Source organism: Sinocyclocheilus anshuiensis, unplaced genomic scaffold (assembly GCF_001515605.1).
Source record: "Sinocyclocheilus anshuiensis isolate Anshui unplaced genomic scaffold, SAMN03320099.WGS_v1.1 scaffold862, whole genome shotgun sequence".
NCBI lineage: Eukaryota > Metazoa > Chordata > Actinopteri > Cypriniformes > Cyprinidae > Sinocyclocheilus > Sinocyclocheilus anshuiensis.
Genome location: NW_015539882.1, coordinates 119612 through 137627, shown reverse-complemented (window position 1 = coordinate 137627; position 18016 = coordinate 119612). Strand labels below are relative to the sequence as shown.

General features: G+C 35.8%; 1 protein-coding gene across 1 annotated transcript in view; it reads left to right on the top strand.

The window, feature by feature from the left end:
* Positions 1-17920, top strand: part of LOC107685457 (disco-interacting protein 2 homolog C) — a 66499-nt gene extending 48579 nt beyond the window's left edge. The window contains exons 26-39 of the mRNA XM_016482049.1: positions 1311-1434; positions 3294-3415; positions 3495-3606; positions 3683-3792; positions 4312-4442; positions 6712-6880; positions 8300-8470; positions 9832-9861; positions 13610-13671; positions 14919-14976; positions 15076-15150; positions 15241-15415; positions 15497-15620; positions 16889-17920. Of these exons, the coding sequence (XP_016337535.1) occupies positions 1311-1434; positions 3294-3415; positions 3495-3606; positions 3683-3792; positions 4312-4442; positions 6712-6880; positions 8300-8470; positions 9832-9861; positions 13610-13671; positions 14919-14976; positions 15076-15150; positions 15241-15415; positions 15497-15620; positions 16889-17141 (1716 nt within the window). The 3' untranslated portion in view covers positions 17142-17920. The remainder of the gene's footprint in view (positions 1-1310; positions 1435-3293; positions 3416-3494; positions 3607-3682; positions 3793-4311; positions 4443-6711; positions 6881-8299; positions 8471-9831; positions 9862-13609; positions 13672-14918; positions 14977-15075; positions 15151-15240; positions 15416-15496; positions 15621-16888) is intronic.
* Positions 17921-18016: the final 96 nt, after the last annotated feature.

The following is an 18016-nucleotide window of genomic DNA, read 5'->3' as shown; positions in this document are numbered from 1 at the left end:
TTCTGTATATATATATATATATATATATATATATATATATATTGTATATGCATTTTTTAAGTATATATTTTATTTTTTTTAAATTAAACAAAACTACTTTTATTCTGGGTTAAGAAGGTGTCAGCTAAACATTAAACTTGTTTTCAAGTGTGGTCCTACAAAGAAATGTCTTCGTTTGTTTCTGCACCATTTCCCCCCTCTAGGGAGCAGGAATTGGTTTCATAAATGATGCTGCCCTGGTTTTTCGAGGGATACTTATTTTAATATACTAAATATGCGGCCATTTATCATCGCAGGCTATTTTGAACACCACATGCCCTCCATAGAAAAGTTGTGATAACTCATCCTGAACTGAGAACTGTGAGAAAACTGACATGTTTGTGTATGTGTGTGAATGAAGGGAACAGTCCTGAGCTCACTGACGTGTCTTCAGTTGCATAAGCGGGCGGAGAAGATAGCAGCCATGTTGATAGAGCGAGGCCACCTGCAGGACGGTGATCACGTTGCGCACGCGAAATCAATCAGACGCGAAAGAAAACTTATAAGTTGAGTTAAGTCTTAAACTTACGCTCAGAAGCACGTCAGAGCAGCACGTTAATTAAATGTTTAACCGGCAAGGCTTTAAAGCACATGCAATTAATGTACTTTTGTGATTACGCATAAGTGCTGTGTCCCGTGAGCGTAACTCTACCTCTGAGTTAACATCTGAAGTGAATGTATGGCTGCTCACGTGCGAAACACTATTTGTATGTAAAACGGAGTTGCCTCCATTTTAAGCTTTAATTTCCAACATTTAACATTCTAAAACATATTAAAATGACCTCTTGGAAGGAATGTTTTCAGGGCACAGTTAGTTAACACAGTAAAAATGTCAAGGTGCATCTCAAATCCATATGCACTATTCTATTCTGTATATATATATATATATATATATATATATATATATATATATTGTATATGCATTTTTTAAGTATATATTTTATTTTTTTTAAATTAAACAAAACTACTTTTATTCTGGGTTAAGAAGGTGTCAGCTAAACATTAAACTTGTTTTCAAGTGTGGTCCTACAAAGAAATGTCTTCGTTTGTTTCTGCACCATTTCCCCCCTCTAGGGAGCAGGAATTGGTTTCATAAATGATGCTGCCCTGGTTTTTCGAGGGATACTTATTTTAATATACTAAATATGCGGCCATTTATCATCGCAGGCTATTTTGAACACCACATGCCCTCCATAGAAAAGTTGTGATAACTCATCCTGAACTGAGAACTGTGAGAAAACTGACATGTTTGTGTATGTGTGTGAATGAAGGGAACAGTCCTGAGCTCACTGACGTGTCTTCAGTTGCATAAGCGGGCGGAGAAGATAGCAGCCATGTTGATAGAGCGAGGCCACCTGCAGGATGGTGATCACGTTGCGCTGGTGTACCCGCCTGGTACGACACCATCAGCTACACATCTACAGCTCTAAATCTGTGATCAGTCCCACTATTTTCATATTCTTATACCCGGGGTCTCAAATTATGTGGCATCAGGTGAACGGTTGAACAGTTTAGTGCAGTAACTATGTCTAAGATTAGGACACCAGACATTTGACTTGGATATAATGGACAGAACTTATTGTGATTGCGCATAAGTGCTGTGTCCCGTGAGCGTAACTCTACCTCTGAGTTAACATCTGAAGTGAATGTATGTCGCGTTGTACAGTTTTGAGATGGAGGCACCAGAACTGCAGCTGATACGATATTTCTTCAAAAGCAGGTCGTGGAGATATTTTAATCGTCCACGGGATAGTTCATCCAAAAATTAAAATTCTGTCATAATTTACTCACCCTCAAGTTGTTCCAACCTAGTATGAGTGTCTTTCTTCTGTTGAACACAAAAGAAAATATTTTGAAGAATGTGCAGTGTCCCGTGAGAGTAACTACCGCTGAGCTAACACTGATGTGAATGCATGTGGTGTTGTAGATTATATTGAGACGGAGGGAGGCGCCAGAACTGCAGCTGATAGAATGTGTGCTGTAGCACGATACAACGATATTTCTTCAAAAGCAGATCGTGGAGACATTTTAATCGTCCACCATCAAAAATCGTCATATCGCACACCCCTAAACCAAGTTTCATCAATCTCACACACACAAACAAGCACATCGAAATGCTGTGTTATGAACATGCAAAACTGTATCGCACGTGTGCTAAAGTGGTAAATTTATTCTTTCACACAAACCAGTTTTTTCATAGCACGTGCACATATATGTCGCACTGTACAGCCCTGATATATATATATATATATATACATATAATTAAAAAAAAAGGTTTTCAATTAGCTACTCTAAAACCTTGTATTTAGTGCCACCTGCTGGCCATATTAGTTTCAATAAAATATATGTTTGAAATATTAAATATATGATTGGCTTTAAACAAATAATTTGGTAGCGATTTGTCTTTCAGCAAATATTTGTAGTTTGTGAGAAACATCTTATCATATCAAGACACGGCTGTATTAACAGTTATCTACTACGGTTGCCCTTAACATCAGTTTTTGTATCTCAGGCTATTTTGAACACCACATGCCCTCCATAGAAAAGTTGTGATAACTCATCCTGAACTGAGAACTGTGAGAAAACTGACATGTTTGTGTATGTGTGTGAATGAAGGGAACAGTCCTGAGCTCACTGACGTGTCTTCAGTTGCATAAGCGGGCGGAGAAGATAGCAGCCATGTTGATAGAGCGAGGCCACCTGCAGGATGGTGATCACGTTGCGCTGGTGTACCCGCCTGGTACGACACCATCAGCTACACATCTACAGCTCTAAATCTGTGATCAGTCCCACTATTTTCATATTCTTATACCCGGGGTCTCAAATTATGTGGCATCAGGTGAACGGTTGAACAGTTTAGTGCAGTAACTATGTCTAAGATTAGGACACCAGACATTTGACTTGGATATAATGGACAGAACTTATTTAAAGGGATAGTTCATCCAAAAATTAAAATTCTGTCATAATTTACTCACCCTCAAGTTGTTCCAACCTAGTATGAGTGTCTTTCTTCTGTTGAACACAAAAGAAAATATTTTGAAGAATGTTGGTAACCAAACAGTTGACGGTAGCCATTGACTTCCATAGTATTGTTCTTTCATACTGTGGAAGTCAGTGGCTACCGTCAACTGTTCAGCTGTCCCTTTAAATGTACTTGATACTTGAGAGACCCAATGAAATTAGCGGATAATTTAAGACCAGTAATCTAGGATCAAATGTTAAAATCGACTCATATATGCATTTTTAATTTACAGGAATCGATTTGGTTGCTGCCTTTTACGGATGCTTGTATGCCGGCTGTGTACCAATTACAGTGCGACCCCCACACCCGCAGAACATCGCCACCACCCTGCCCACTGTGAAAATGATTGTGGAAGTGGGTGTTGAAATGAAATCCTTTCTTATATATTTTGATAAGTTAAAAAATGGCCACTAATGTATGAATTTGTGTTCAGGTGAGCCGATCGGCCTGTGTGATGACCTCACAGGTCATTTCCAAGCTCCTGAAGTCAAAGGAGGCATCTGCCGCAGTGGACGTCAGGTCGTGGCCTCCTGTTCTGGACACAGGTGAGAGTGGGTCGAAGGTCAGATGGCTTCTTAATGTCTAAATGAACATTCACTTAATATCTTACATGTTTTCCAGATGATCTGCCAAAGAAGAAGCCCCCTCAGCTCTACAAACCCTCCAATCCAGACACGCTGGCTTACTTGGACTTCAGCGTCTCCACTACCGGGATGCTTGCAGGAGTAAAGGTGAGTATTAATCATCCCTTGTTGTGTGTAATAAGCAACCCCTGCTCTTTATTTCCCCAACACAAAAAAACAGGAAGAAAACGTTTGAAAACTCATATCAGAGACATAAAACCCTCTCAGTTAGCCGCTGGTGAGATCAGGTGTCATATGCACAGAGGAACTTTTCTTCTTTATTGTTTAGAGATGAAAACCAGGTTTTGAACAGGCAGCCGCTATTATGTCATAGGAGCCATGAGTGTTTGCAGAGACCACCCAGTATTGTGTAGTTCTTCTGTTCTTTTGACCAAGAACTGATCTGTTCAGTCCCTCAGAAGTCCTGTTCAGCCATATACATACCCCATACACTTATATTTGCTAGCATTTCCACATGGCAGCCCACAAAATAACTCACGAGTCCTCATTGTCTCATTGTGAATAAAATCAAGCACAGTTGTGTGGCATATTATGGTTTAAGTTTTAGTTAACTGTATGAATTATATTTGTATTTTAATTTCTTATATTTTTTATGTGTCTTCTCAGATGTCCCACACAGCCACCAGTGCCTTTTGCCGCTCTATAAAGCTTCAGTGTGAGTTGTATCCCTCTCGTGAGGTGGCCATCTGCCTGGATCCGTACTGTGGCCTCGGCTTTGTCCTCTGGTGCCTCTGCAGGTGAGAGACGTCGCCTGATACAATCATAATCATCCTAATAGAGCAGGTTAAAGGCCTGGTCACAACAAGATTTCAACAGGAAACAATGCATCTTTATGAACTCATTCACATCGTGTCCGCAGTTTTGTTGATTTGTCTTTTTCAAAGGAATGTTTAGGGTTCAATACAAGTTTAGCTCTGTTTCCTTAGAAAATTATTTCCATCCCTCAGTTTGTAAAAACAAGCAATAATTGTATTTACAGTTAGAATGGAAACCTGTGGGGCCTGCCATTGCACGAAATAAATGATAAAATATACACTACCGTTCAAAAGTTTGGAAACAGTAAGATTTTTAATGTTTTTTAACGAAATTTCTTATGCTCATCAAGGCTGTATTAATTTGATCAAAAATGCAGAAGAAACCCTGTAATTTTGTGAAATATTATTGCAATTTAAAATAAAATAAATTTTTCAGGATTCTTTTATAAATAATAAAAAAAAAAAAAACTAAAAAGGACAGCATTTATTCAAAATAGAAATCTTGTGTTATAATATACAGTATCGTTCAAAAGTTTGGGGACAGTACATTTTTTTCTTTCTTTTTTTTGGGGGAAAGTAAGGAATACTTTTAATTGAGCAAGGATGTGTTAAATTAATAAAACGTGATAGTAAAGACTTATATTGTTAGAAAAGATTTCTATTTTATAAAAATGCTGTTCTTTAAAACATTTTATTCATCAAAGAATCCTAAAAAAAGTATCACAGGTTGCAAAAAATATTAAGCAGCACAACAGTTTCCAGCACTGATAATAAATCAGCATATTAGAATGATTTCTGAAGGATCATGTGACACTGAAAACTGGAGTAATGGCTGAGGAAAATTCAGCTTTGCATCACAGAAATAAATTATATGTTTAAGTATATTAAAATACAAACTGTTGTTTTAATTTGCAATAATATTTCACAAAATTACAGGGTTTTTTTCTGTATTTTTTAACAAATAAATACAGCCCTGATGAGCATAAGAGACTATTAAAAAACATGAAAAATCTTACTGATCCCAAACTTTTGAACCTCAGTGTACATTATTTTAAATAAATTAAATTAATTTAAATAAACTTTATTCATTTATTTACATATTTATGGAGAACCTTTACTTAAGTGCTTTACAGAAAAAAAACAAATATAGTATAATATATAATTAGTGCTGTCAAATGATTAATCGCTATTAATCGCATCCAAAACATAATGTATGTATGTGTACTGTGTATATTTATTCTGTATATATAAATACACACACATGCATGTATATATTTCAGAAAAATATGTTATGTTTATATATTAAATATATTTATTTATAATCTAAATTATATAAATATAGACATGTAAATACATGTAAATGTTTTCCAAAATATATACTGTATGTGTGTGTATTTATATATACATAATAAATATACACAGAGCATAGACATATATTATGCAAACAAAAACTTTTATTTTTGATTCGATTAATCATTTAACAGCACTATATATAATGAATCAGTAAAATATATAAACAATAAAAACTAATTCAGAGAATAAAATAGAACTAAAAAATAAGAAAATAAAATGCAGAAAACTTATTTTAGTTTGCACTTATTCAGTTTTTGTTCTTTTTTAAATATCTTCCAACTAGACTTTGGGCATGCAAAATTTCTTTTTACAAGACTTAATCATGTATACTTTATATACATGAGGTTTTAATCACTAATCTTGGCTGTCTAAAGTTATATGCAATTTCCACCACTTGTAAATGAAATAAAACTGATTTTTTTTCCCCCAGAAGAATTCATATTGCTTTCACAAAACTACTAATTCAGTAATTAAAACGGAGCAATAGTTCAAAATGTGGCCACAGATCCACTATTTTTTTTTAGTAGTTCGGATACGTAACAATTCAATCATGCAGTTACAGTTCATCATTGGAGTATTTTATATTTCCCTGGCATTTAGTCGCATCAGTGAAACACTGATGGCCGAAACGCTCTGCAGGTAGGCGAGCCGCACAAGTATTGAACTGCTTCCTTGAAAAATCTTGGTTTTGTGCTGCGTTCACACAAGTGTGTGTGTGTTTTATGCTGTGCTGTGTCTCCTCTAGCGTAAAGTGTGTGCTCAGCTCCTGTCCTGTCTCGCTTGACTGATGTGTTGTTCTCCCAATGTGTCTTATTTGTCAGGGTGAGCAGGTTCCTCCGCTCTTGTGTTGTGTGGTGGTAACGTTGTGTTTTCTTCTGTCTCTTCCCACTGGGTGAAGTGTGTATTCAGGGCATCAGTCCATCTTGATTCCCCCGTCCGAGCTGGAGGTGAACCCCGCTCTGTGGCTGCTGGCTGTCAGTCAGTTTCGGGTCAGAGACACGTTCTGTTCATACTCCGTCATGGAGCTTTGCACCAAAGGTTTGGGCCTGCAGACAGAATCCCTCAAGGTACCGGATTCTCTCTAAAGTGTCAATCATTCGCTTCCTTTCCTTCCTGAGGAAGCTCTGAAGCCATTTTTGGTTAGATTTCATGTTATATTTGCGGCAGTGACAGAAGGTGATTGTTGGTGGTCTTGCGTGTGTGAGTGTTCTGTGTTCAGGAGGTGTGACTGTGTGTAATTAACGTCTGTTCTGAGTTAGTGAAGGAAAGGCCGTCCGTGCCTCCTGGCGAGCCTGTCTTGTAAAATCTTGTTTTATTTACTCTGATTTAGTCATTGAGATTGCCATAGTTACTAACTGCAGTCTGGAGCCGAGTACAGTTTATTAACATCACAACGATCAATGAGGAGGAAAAAGGAGACATTTTTTGGTATAATGAGGTAGAACTGTGAAAATGTTTTCTTTTACCCAGACTTTGTCTTTTCAGCTCCTTCAGCTCTTCTTTAAATGGAGCTTAAAGAAAAACATTAGAATAAATATAATGTATAAACTGACCCTGTTAACGTTTAGTGCATCTAAAGAAAAATATATTATATTGTATTATATTATATTATATTATATTATATTTGTAATTGATTATGGTTATGATTAGAATTATATTATTATTTTGTAATGTATTATAATAATAACACAGCCTTGACAACATCAGTTGATAAAAAAAAGAATCATTGAAAATTTTTACATTTAAAATTAAAATATTTTAATATAAAAGTATATCTGAAGTTATTTAAATATATTAATATCGATATTTAAATGTTAAGAATAATATATTACTATATATTAATTATAATAATAAATAAATCATTAAAATATAATGTAAAATTTAAATGTATAATATATAATGTAATATAAGTATTATATGTAAATAATACTTTTCACTGAATTATTAGCTGATATCAACAGCACTGTGTGGGCTGGAAAAATAATATCAACAAGTAATATCATAGTAGCATAACATCCACGATCCAGTCCAGTCCTGATATGTACAGTCAATCCAATGCTACATTATTTCTCTCTGGGTATTATATTTGGTCAAAAGACATTTTTGGTATGCTTATGAATTATAATTCGGAATATGATTATATTAATATAATTAATATAATCTATTATAATACCTTGGTGACATCAGCTGGTGGGAATGAATCCTTAAAAATTATTACATTTAAAAAATAAAATACATTAATATTAAATATATTTCCAATGTAATATATATTTAATTAATTCATATACTGTATATTACTGTATTATTATTGATAAAAATAAGAATTATTAATGCTGTTGTATTTATGTATTGTTTTATCGTTTTAAAAATGTTGCAAGTTAAATATATATTATTATTTATTTTTAATAGCACTAAATGTTTTAGTTACACTTGACAAAATGTAAAGGCCGATGACTCATTTGCTCTCTCTCTGTCCTGTCCCTAAGTCCCGTGGACTTGACCTGTCCCGTGTGAGGACGTGTGTGGTCGTCGCTGAGGAGAGGCCCAGGATAGCCCTCACCCAGTCCTTCTCCAAGCTCTTTAAAGACCTGGGCCTGCACCCGCGAGCCGTCAGCACTTCCTTCGGATGTAGAGTGAACCTGGCCATCTGCCTGCAGGTTAGTGTGTGTGTCAGCAGTTAATCTAGTGCTGACCAGAAAACACGAGGCAGAGATTGGGCCGTAATCCCAATCCCAGCGTTGTTTTAGCAAGCCAACTGCAGCCGGGATTAGTGTTTAGACTTTGCGAGAGGATTTCGTTGTGCCTTTAGTTTGCGTTCTGAGTGAGAGTAGAGCAGCATTATTGGATATCCTGAGGTTATCGAGGTAAAATCAGGTCACCGCTGAAGTAAACGTATATCTAGAACACATGTCAAAAATAGTACTTGTCAACTGATATGGGGTTTTCCAAAGCTGCTGCTGAGTAGAGTGGCCAGTTGATGATATAATGCTGGTATATCATTCATATACTCATTCAATATTGCTATTTCTACTATATTTTTAATCAAATAAATGCAGCCTTGGTGAGCAAAAACATAAAAAACCCTACTGACCCCAAATGTTTAAATAGTACTGTATAAAATATAATAAAACAACACTATAATCAGCATTTCATGCCCATTCATTTATTTATTTGGTAAGTATCTATGCATTAAGTGGGGTAATGCCTTTGTCATGAAATAAACCTCCTAACACAAGACTCTGAGCAGTTATAACTTCTACCCACCTGCTTTCATGAAGAAGTTTTGTTACCAGGCAAAAAGCACCACACCACTCAGTCATACTACAGATGTTTCTATGGTTACATACCAGAGATATGAATTGTTTTACACCTAGGAGTCTAATGACCATTAAATCATAAAATACTCTGAACAACCTCACAGGCAAAAATGAGAAGCTTTGAGTTCAACTAAAGTCAAAATGAAATCTTTTGAAATCTTACAATATTATTATATAATATATAATTACAGTAGTCAACATTTAAAGTGGATCAAAACCTTTCATCAAAGTCGTCCTAAAACCAAAAACCAAAATGCCCTTTTAGTATATTATTAACAAGATATTAATTATTAATAATGATTTATTATTGTTTTCTACATTTTATTGTTACACCATAGGACACATGTACGGTGTATATATATGTCAACAACCCATATATATATATATATATATATATATATATACTGTATTGGGCCGTATATATGCTATATATATATATGCTGTATATAAAACTGTAAATATTATATTTACATATAAAACTGTGTGGGCCGGGAAAAATAATATCGATCAACAATATCTTCACTTCTTATTATTTTGACACTCTGCATGTTGTTTTTTGTTCTTTTGTCGCACATGGCTCTCATTTCCTCCTTTTGTATTTCATATTTATTCCTTTTCTTTGTCACATCCATAAATCTTCACCCCATATTCCTCTTTCCTCACTCTCTCCCTGTCTCTCATCTGCTCACTGGCTGATGTAGCCCCACAGGCTCGGGAAGCTTGCGGATCAGGTAGGGAAGTCCAAACTCTCCCCACTCGATCTGGCACTGGGTGTGGAATGGGGTCCGACTTTAGCCTTTTTACCCCTCAGCTGCTGGGCTCTTGATCCTTGCGGTGTGTGGCTTTTGCTAATGTAGTGGAAGTGATCGGCTGGATCCGTCCCAATCAGTGTGACTAATTTATCAGACTAATGGCTGACCTAATGAGCTGCTTTCCTGGACTCAGTTTTGAACAGGAAAGATGCCCTCGGTTTGATCTTACCTCAGAGCAGTGAGATCCAACCCTACCCGTGTGAGATTGCCGCTCAACTGGACTTAAGAGTTGCGTGTTACTGTGCAGCTGCAGTCATTAGTAGTGTTCCCGTAGTGTAGAGCTCTATAATCACGGCCATTAGGTGGAATCGTGCTTCCCCTCCCTCGTCCGCCACATTGTTTTGCCGTGACATCACAAACACAAGGGGCTTTGTTCGGAACACGAGTGCCTACACATGAAATATCACAGACTCCAGCACTGTGTGAGTCAGTGATCTGAAATGCGTCAATAAGGGCCGTGTCTTGTCGACAGAGCCGATTGTTGTGCTTCAGACACAGGGAGACCTCTGCTGGCCTGTTTCTGTTTGTGAACTACATATAATAGAGTGCTGGCAGAATGACTTGTGTTTTGTAGGACAAAACCTGAAAGCAAGCATTTTTTATCTCTTCAGGATTCATCGTCCCAAAGCCAATGGTTAAAAGGCCGGAAATTAGGTCTGAGGTTTACATAAGCCCAAGATATTTTCACATTTTATTCTATGAGATAAAATACATTAAAAATAGCAGCTTTTTAAAACTTTTGACTATGAAGTGGCTAAATGGGACTATGAAGATTGTCTAGGACATTAAAGGGATAGTTCACTCAAACATGATAATTCTGTCATTAATTACTCACCCTCATGTCGTTCCAAACCCGTAAAATCGCTGAATAAAGTCGTTAGTCGTTACAATATTCCCGTAGCTTCATAACATTACGGTCGAACCACTGATGTCACATGGACTATTTTAACGATGTCCTCACTAACTTTCTGGGCCTCGAACATGTCAGTTGCATTGCTGTCTATGCAAGGTTAGAAAGTGCTCAGATTTCATGAACAGTCTCTTACAGTTCTCTGAGTTGAGCGTAGTAGTCGGATGTAGTCCAGTTTATTGTCCAACTGTTTATAGCCTACATTTAGCTTTTTACTTCTGGGGAATGTATTTAGGCTTCAAAATTCATAAGTTGTGTTCATTTGTGAAGATTTTCAGGATGAACAAAACATGTAAGAATCAAACGTTTGTTGGTCACAGAGTTTATTTTCTGCAATGATCCAAAATCCAATGGAAAAATCCTATTGGGGTTTTGTCAAGAGAACCAGGGTGATACTAACATCTGTGTTGGCCTACCAAAATCCATCATCACTGCAGCACTCAATTCTAGATATTTTTTCTTTCTGATGGAGTTGGGGCGTCTGAGGGCCTCATAATGAACAGTCATTGCAAGTTCAGTAATGATCAGTCATGAAAAATAATTGCGTTTATTTGATCAAAATGATGAGTGTTCATTTGTAGCTTGTACTCAAAGGCATTTGTTTGTATTCTGTCTGTTCATTTCTCAGTTATATTATTCCATAAAGGCCATTTTACATGACTCACGTCGACGGTCCTCAAATGCAGCAAACTCTTAGGAGCGATGCACAGTTCAAACGCTGTAACGTGACGTGCTCAGTTTGCTGCTGACCTTGCAAAGTGTCGACAATGATTACTGGACAGTTCACCTGACATAAGGAAAATCCAAATGGAAGAGAGACTGATCCTGTATATCAAGCTGTATGATATATCGTCAAAGCAATTTTATGACATTCTGAAAGTGATTTATGACCAAAAAAAGACATGCGTGTAGCTGGTTTTGTTTGCTTTAGAGATGAACCAGTATTAAAGTTCTTATAATAATTATAATTTGATCAATACTAATTTGTTTAAAAGAATATAAAAAAACACTAAAACACTAAACACTAAAAAAAAAATCTCACATTGCACATTGACTAACACATTTTACCGGTAAAGAAATAAAATAAGTTTGTTTTGTTGAGAAAAAAAATCATATAAATGTATGAGGTGGCAAGGGGGGCCTTTTAACCCACAGTCGACACAAAAGGCCCCCAGTATTGATATAAATACTTCAGTTAGAGTAATATGTTTTGCATTAAGCTTAACTCAATACAACCACTTCAACAAATATTTTACCATATTCTGTTTTTTTATATATATATAAAACAATTAGATTTAATTCAATAAATAGGCTGTAAGTAAAATTAGATCATTTTAAAAATATAGAAAAATTGAATAAAAAAATACAGATTCTGAAAGCTTCTTAGAGTTTTTGAAAGAGACCTCAGTAATTAAATATGGCTTTACAGAAACAATAAATTATATTTTATATGATTAATATAATTTTTAAATAGGATGGTTTCATTATAAATTTGGTGATTATCTCTAACTTAATAAATGAGATTGACCATTGAAATCTAACCATGTCAGCAAATGAAAAAGTCATATTTATTATCATGTCAATTGTTGTGCCTTTAGCCCCAGCAATGGGACATTTTTTACCCCCAAAAAAACTGTACTTTTACATATTCTTCAGTTGATTTGATTACTTGATTTACAAAACTGAAAATTATTAAGCAGACCTTTGTCTCCAAATATATTTGGTAACTTTATAATTCTCATTTGCAGCATTTTCAACAATTCTCATTTGACCATTGTAAATAACATTAAATATTAGATCAACTCATTAGACCAGCCAAATTTTCGAGGTGCATAGTGAACCTCGGATGTTTAGAAGTGCTGCGGTCAGTTTTTATGCCATCTAGTGGTTCAGAAGAAAAACTTGAGTCTTTTACCCCTAGTCTATAATATAAAGGCAGAAATCCCCAAATTTGGCCGTCCATGACACTATCTGCTGCACTTTTCATGTGTAGGTCAAAGCAGCGTATTACGCTTGTGTTGAGAGGAACATTGAAGCCCTGATGGGAGTCTGAAAGAACCTTAAGGCAGACCTAAGTGTATAAAGCAGCCGGTAAACACTCTGCTGTCCATCCAGTGGCGAAAGATCTGCAATACTGGGGCGCTTTCACTGCAAGCAAACATTCAGATCTTTGAAGGGTCTGTCGGCTTTCATCTGCGGCCGTCTTTTTCTCTGCTTCACAAACACCCACACATTTGTCATCCCGGCTTCATAAACGATTCCTATTTTTCGCTCTGCTCTCTAAAACGCCTCCGTTCCAGGCATCATTTATAACTGTGTGCAGTGTTCGAACTATACCGTGGACTTTGGGGGAGCCCACTTGTTTTTTGTTTTTTTTATAACGGGGGGGTTGGGTTCGTCTGCTTGCAAGGGGAGCCCATGTCTTAATAAGGGGAGCCGAGCTCCCCCTAGCTCCCCCGTAGTTCGCACCCTGACCGTGTGCCTTTCAGGGTGATGGTTTAAATTTTAGCTTGTTTCTGTCTCGGTTTGCTGCTTGTCTCGCCTTTTTTTTCCCCCTCAAACTCCTTTTTCACCATTTTCAGTCTGTGATCTCTAGGCTCTGCTACTAACTAGTTAACAGCTGAAGTTGGTTGACTCAGAGGAAATTGACCGGTTCTACCCCTCCCCTAGAGAACTCACTCGTAGCTAGTTCTCTGTGCAGTATAAACTGTATTAGTGTGTATCTCCTGATTAATGGCTTCATGATGTGTGTTTCAGGGGACATCAGGACCAGACCCGACTACTGTGTACGTGGACATGAGAGCTCTCCGACACGACAGGTGAGAGATTTATTAATGACAGACTTCACTGAGAAATCAAAGTGGAGAACTATGCAAAATAATGATAATGGAAATGAGTCCAGTGAGCTGTGATTGGAGCACTGGTCAACAATACAGGTTTTCCATTGAACAGTGTTGCTGGTGATATTTGGAGAGTAGAGTGAATTATGTCTGATAAAATGTTGCAATAAATTATATAATTTTTCATATAATAGCAAATTAGGTGTACTTTTTTGTCTTTATGTTGTGTTGCATAATGTAAAGCTGCCAGACATTTCTTATTGATGATTTTTTCGTTTGGTTTATGTGCATTAAGCAAATAAAGAAAATAATCAAATTAGAGGAAGTACCTTTCATTGTAAAGTATTTAATTCTCTGAATTTCCCAAAAATTGGAATTACCACATAATTATGAAGTATAAACAATTTAGTTGTTGAAATTCCATTATTATGTATTTACTTGTTGAATTCATTCATATTTCATATTCATATTTATTTTGTTACATTTAGCTTATTTGTTGAATTTCCATCAAATATACTTTGTGATATGTTCAATTTTCCAAGCATTGTGAGAAATATTAAGTGTGATATTATAAAGATAACATGTTTTTTTACTGAAGAATTTAAAATATTATGCTGAGAATATTTACTTCAAGTCAACAACGTATCTTTTTAAACCCTAACCTTAATTAATTTTAATTGTGTAAAACTTTAAAGTAAAAACTTTTTTAATTTTTACTTTTCAAAAGTGTTTGTTGGTATAATACAATAACCACAAATAAAGGCGTGATTTCTGACCTGCGATTGTAATAATATGGAATTTAGTAAATCTGTTACTTTACTTAATATCTTAAGTTAATTTGTTAAGTAGATATTCGATAAGGCCTACTTTGTTAATTAATTCTCACAATAATAATAAAATAAAATCTCAAAATAATATGTTTTTAAAAATAATAATAAAAATAAAATAATTTTTTACAAGCTTTTCAAAAGACAGTAGTTAAAAAAACTGGCACATGCAAATCGTTGTGATTGCTGTATATCTGCACATTTGTTTTGTACTGTATGCATATGCATTTTTCTCTAGTGTTATTTTGGTCATGTTCACTCTGAAAATCTAATTTTATTTACTCAGGAGTGTCGGAATGTGTTTTTGAAAATGTCATTCATTAGTCGTGTCCACATGTGTTTATGAGCTGATAATTGATCATTTGTCAGGAAAGCAACAGTGTGCTTGTTTTTCCTCAGAGTGCGGCTGGTCGAGAGAGGCTCCCCACACAGTCTCCCGCTCATGGAGTCTGGAAAGGTACCTGCAGGGCGCTTTACAACAGTTTTAGTTCGACTCCATCTGCCTGTGTGTTTTGAAATGATTACATTACTGAATCTCAATTTCATCCTCTACCAGATTTTACCCGGAGTTCGAATCATCATCGCCAATCCTGAAACCAAGGGCCCGCTGGGAGACTCCCATCTAGGGGAGGTGAGTTTGTATTGCAGGATAAAGATCAAGTCGAAATCATCTGTGGCTCTTTATGTCTTCATGTGTTCCTGGTCTGTTCTGTGTCTCTAGATCTGGGTTCACTGCACCCACAACGGCAGCGGTTACTTCACGGTGTACGGCGATGAGGCCCTGCAGTCTGATCACTTCAACTCACACTTGAGCTTCGGAGATACGCAGACCATATGGGCACGTACCGGCTACCTGGGCTTCCTCCGCAGGACCGAACTCACAGATGCAAGTGGAGGTGATTATGCATGTTTTGTCCTGTTTATTTAGTTTTTAACTGGTAGTCTAAGAAGGATACTAAGATCTGCTGTGTTTCCAGAGCGGCATGACGCTCTGTATGTAGTGGGCGCTCTGGATGAAGCCATGGAGCTGAGAGGAATGAGGTATCACCCCATCGACATAGAGACCTCTGTGATACGCACCCACAAGAGCATCATGGAATGGTACGACCTTCTCGCTTCCAATCCAAGTACCTTTTTTCATTCGATTTTTTCAGGCATGTACTGATATTAAAATGTGGCCATTTATTTATGTAGATTAAAATGTATACAGTTTATACTATTATGTATAAATTAAAAATAAAACACTTCAAACTAAACTCAGTGAAATGTATTTTGATATTCAGAGTTATATCATTTTATCTAAATAAATAAAAAAAAAATACAATTTGTCAAAATTATTATTTATTTGATACTAAAATGTATATTATCGATACTATTTCATCTAAAAATAAAAAAAATTACACTTTAATTTATTATTAAAATGTTTATTTATGATTATTATAATGTATATTCATACTATTTTATCTAAATAAAACAAAAAAATAAAATCTGTCGAATTGTTTTGATATTAATATGTATATTATCTATACTATTTTCTCTTAATAAATTGTCTAAAACATTTATTAAAAATAAAAAGTTAAATTAATTTATTTTGATATTAAATTGTATACTAATTATACTATTTTGTCTAAATGAAAAATAAAAAAAATTCAAATTCATTTTGATTATTCAAATGTGCACTCTTTTTACTTTTTTGTCTATATAAATGAAAATACAACACTTAAAACTACAATCAAATTAATTTATGGAAGTGAAGCATTAGTTGATGTACTTTTTTGATATTAAAATTAGGGCTGCACGATAAATCGCATGCGATATTTGCTCAATGTGAAAGCCCGCAGGTGATGGAGATTTACGCTGATTACAGAACCGGCTTTCTGACAAGATGCGCATTAAATATCGCATGCGATTTATCGTGCAGCCCTAATTAAAATGTATACTATCTATACTATTATGTCTAAACAAATTAAATAAAATACTCAAAAAATAAAGTAATCATTTTAAATTCTACAAGTGAACTTGGCCATCATAATGTTACGATTTACAGTATTAAAAATGTATATTGCTTTTTTAGATTGTTCAAGATTAAGACATTTAAATGTATTATATTTTTTTAAATACAATTTAATACATAAAACTTGCCACCATCAAGAATTACAAGGCATTTTATCAGTGAAATCTCAATCAGCAGTTGTATTTTAAGCATCACTTATGTTCTGATTGGTTAAGATATGTTTTGTCATCTCAAAAATGATCAGTTGTCATTGAAGATAAATGACTTCCTGTCACTTTGTGGCTACTAATAACTGTCAGTGTGAACAGCCATTTAGAAAGGATATGTTTTAAATGAACTGATCTGTTTGTTTCAGTGCGGTGTTTCCCTGGACCAACCTGCTGGTGGTGGTCGTGGAGCTGGAAGGTTCAGAACAGGAAGCATTGGACCTGGTTCCTTTGGTGACCAACGCGGTCCTGGAGGAGCACTACCTGATCGTAGGCGTGGTGGTGGTGGTGGACATTGGCGTCATTCCCATCAACTCTCGCGGAGAGAAACAGAGGATGCACCTGCGAGACGGCTTTCTAGCTGATCAGCTGGACCCCATTTATGTGGCATATAACATGTAGCATGAGTGTACGCGTGTATGTTTGCGTGCGTGTGTTTTGCCGACTGCACGTGACCGATTGGGGCGATCTTCCGCAAATGGACACTTACTGGGAGAAACTTCGAGAAGTGATAACCAAACCAAACGGCAAAACAGATTGGCAGAAGGATTCGGTCTCCTGAAGGGAAGAAGAATCGCCTCTGCTTCTGCTTGTGTCGCTTTGTTTTCACATGAGGTGTTGCAACATCATTTTTATTCCGCCCTACATGAGCGAAGGGTTTTTTTAAATATCTGCATACTATGGCGAAATGTGCGTTTTAGATTTCCCGATGATTTGGAGTAACTTGTTGAAAGTAGACGCGATATCACACTCTTGACGCCATTTCTGTCCGTTCATTTGAAAAAAAGGTACAACGCCAACTTGTTACATTTGTACGTAGCTTCAGCAACTTGCCGGTTTAGTTTTTCAACCTTTGTAAATGTTCTCGAACAGCGGGAAGCAAAAACGAAGAAAAAAACGTCCCCTGCTTTTTCGATTCCTCCATGTTTAATATCATTGTACAAAGCTGAAGGTGAACACAAAGTCGGTTGATATTGTGTAATTATGTACAGATAATAGTTCTTATTTATTTTGCTCTTTTTAGAATCGGTGAGCGAAGACATTTGGAAATGTTTTCCTCATTAAATAATATTGCTGATATAAAACATTGTATCATCTTGAGTGAGTAGTATCACATCAAGTCTATGTAAAAATATAAATATACGTACAAATATATATAAAAAGGAAATATATATATATATATATATATATATATATAATCAGTCCACAGATTTATGATAAGCTATGAAATCCTTATAATCAAGTGATGATAAACTTACTCTTTGTAAATAAGTAAC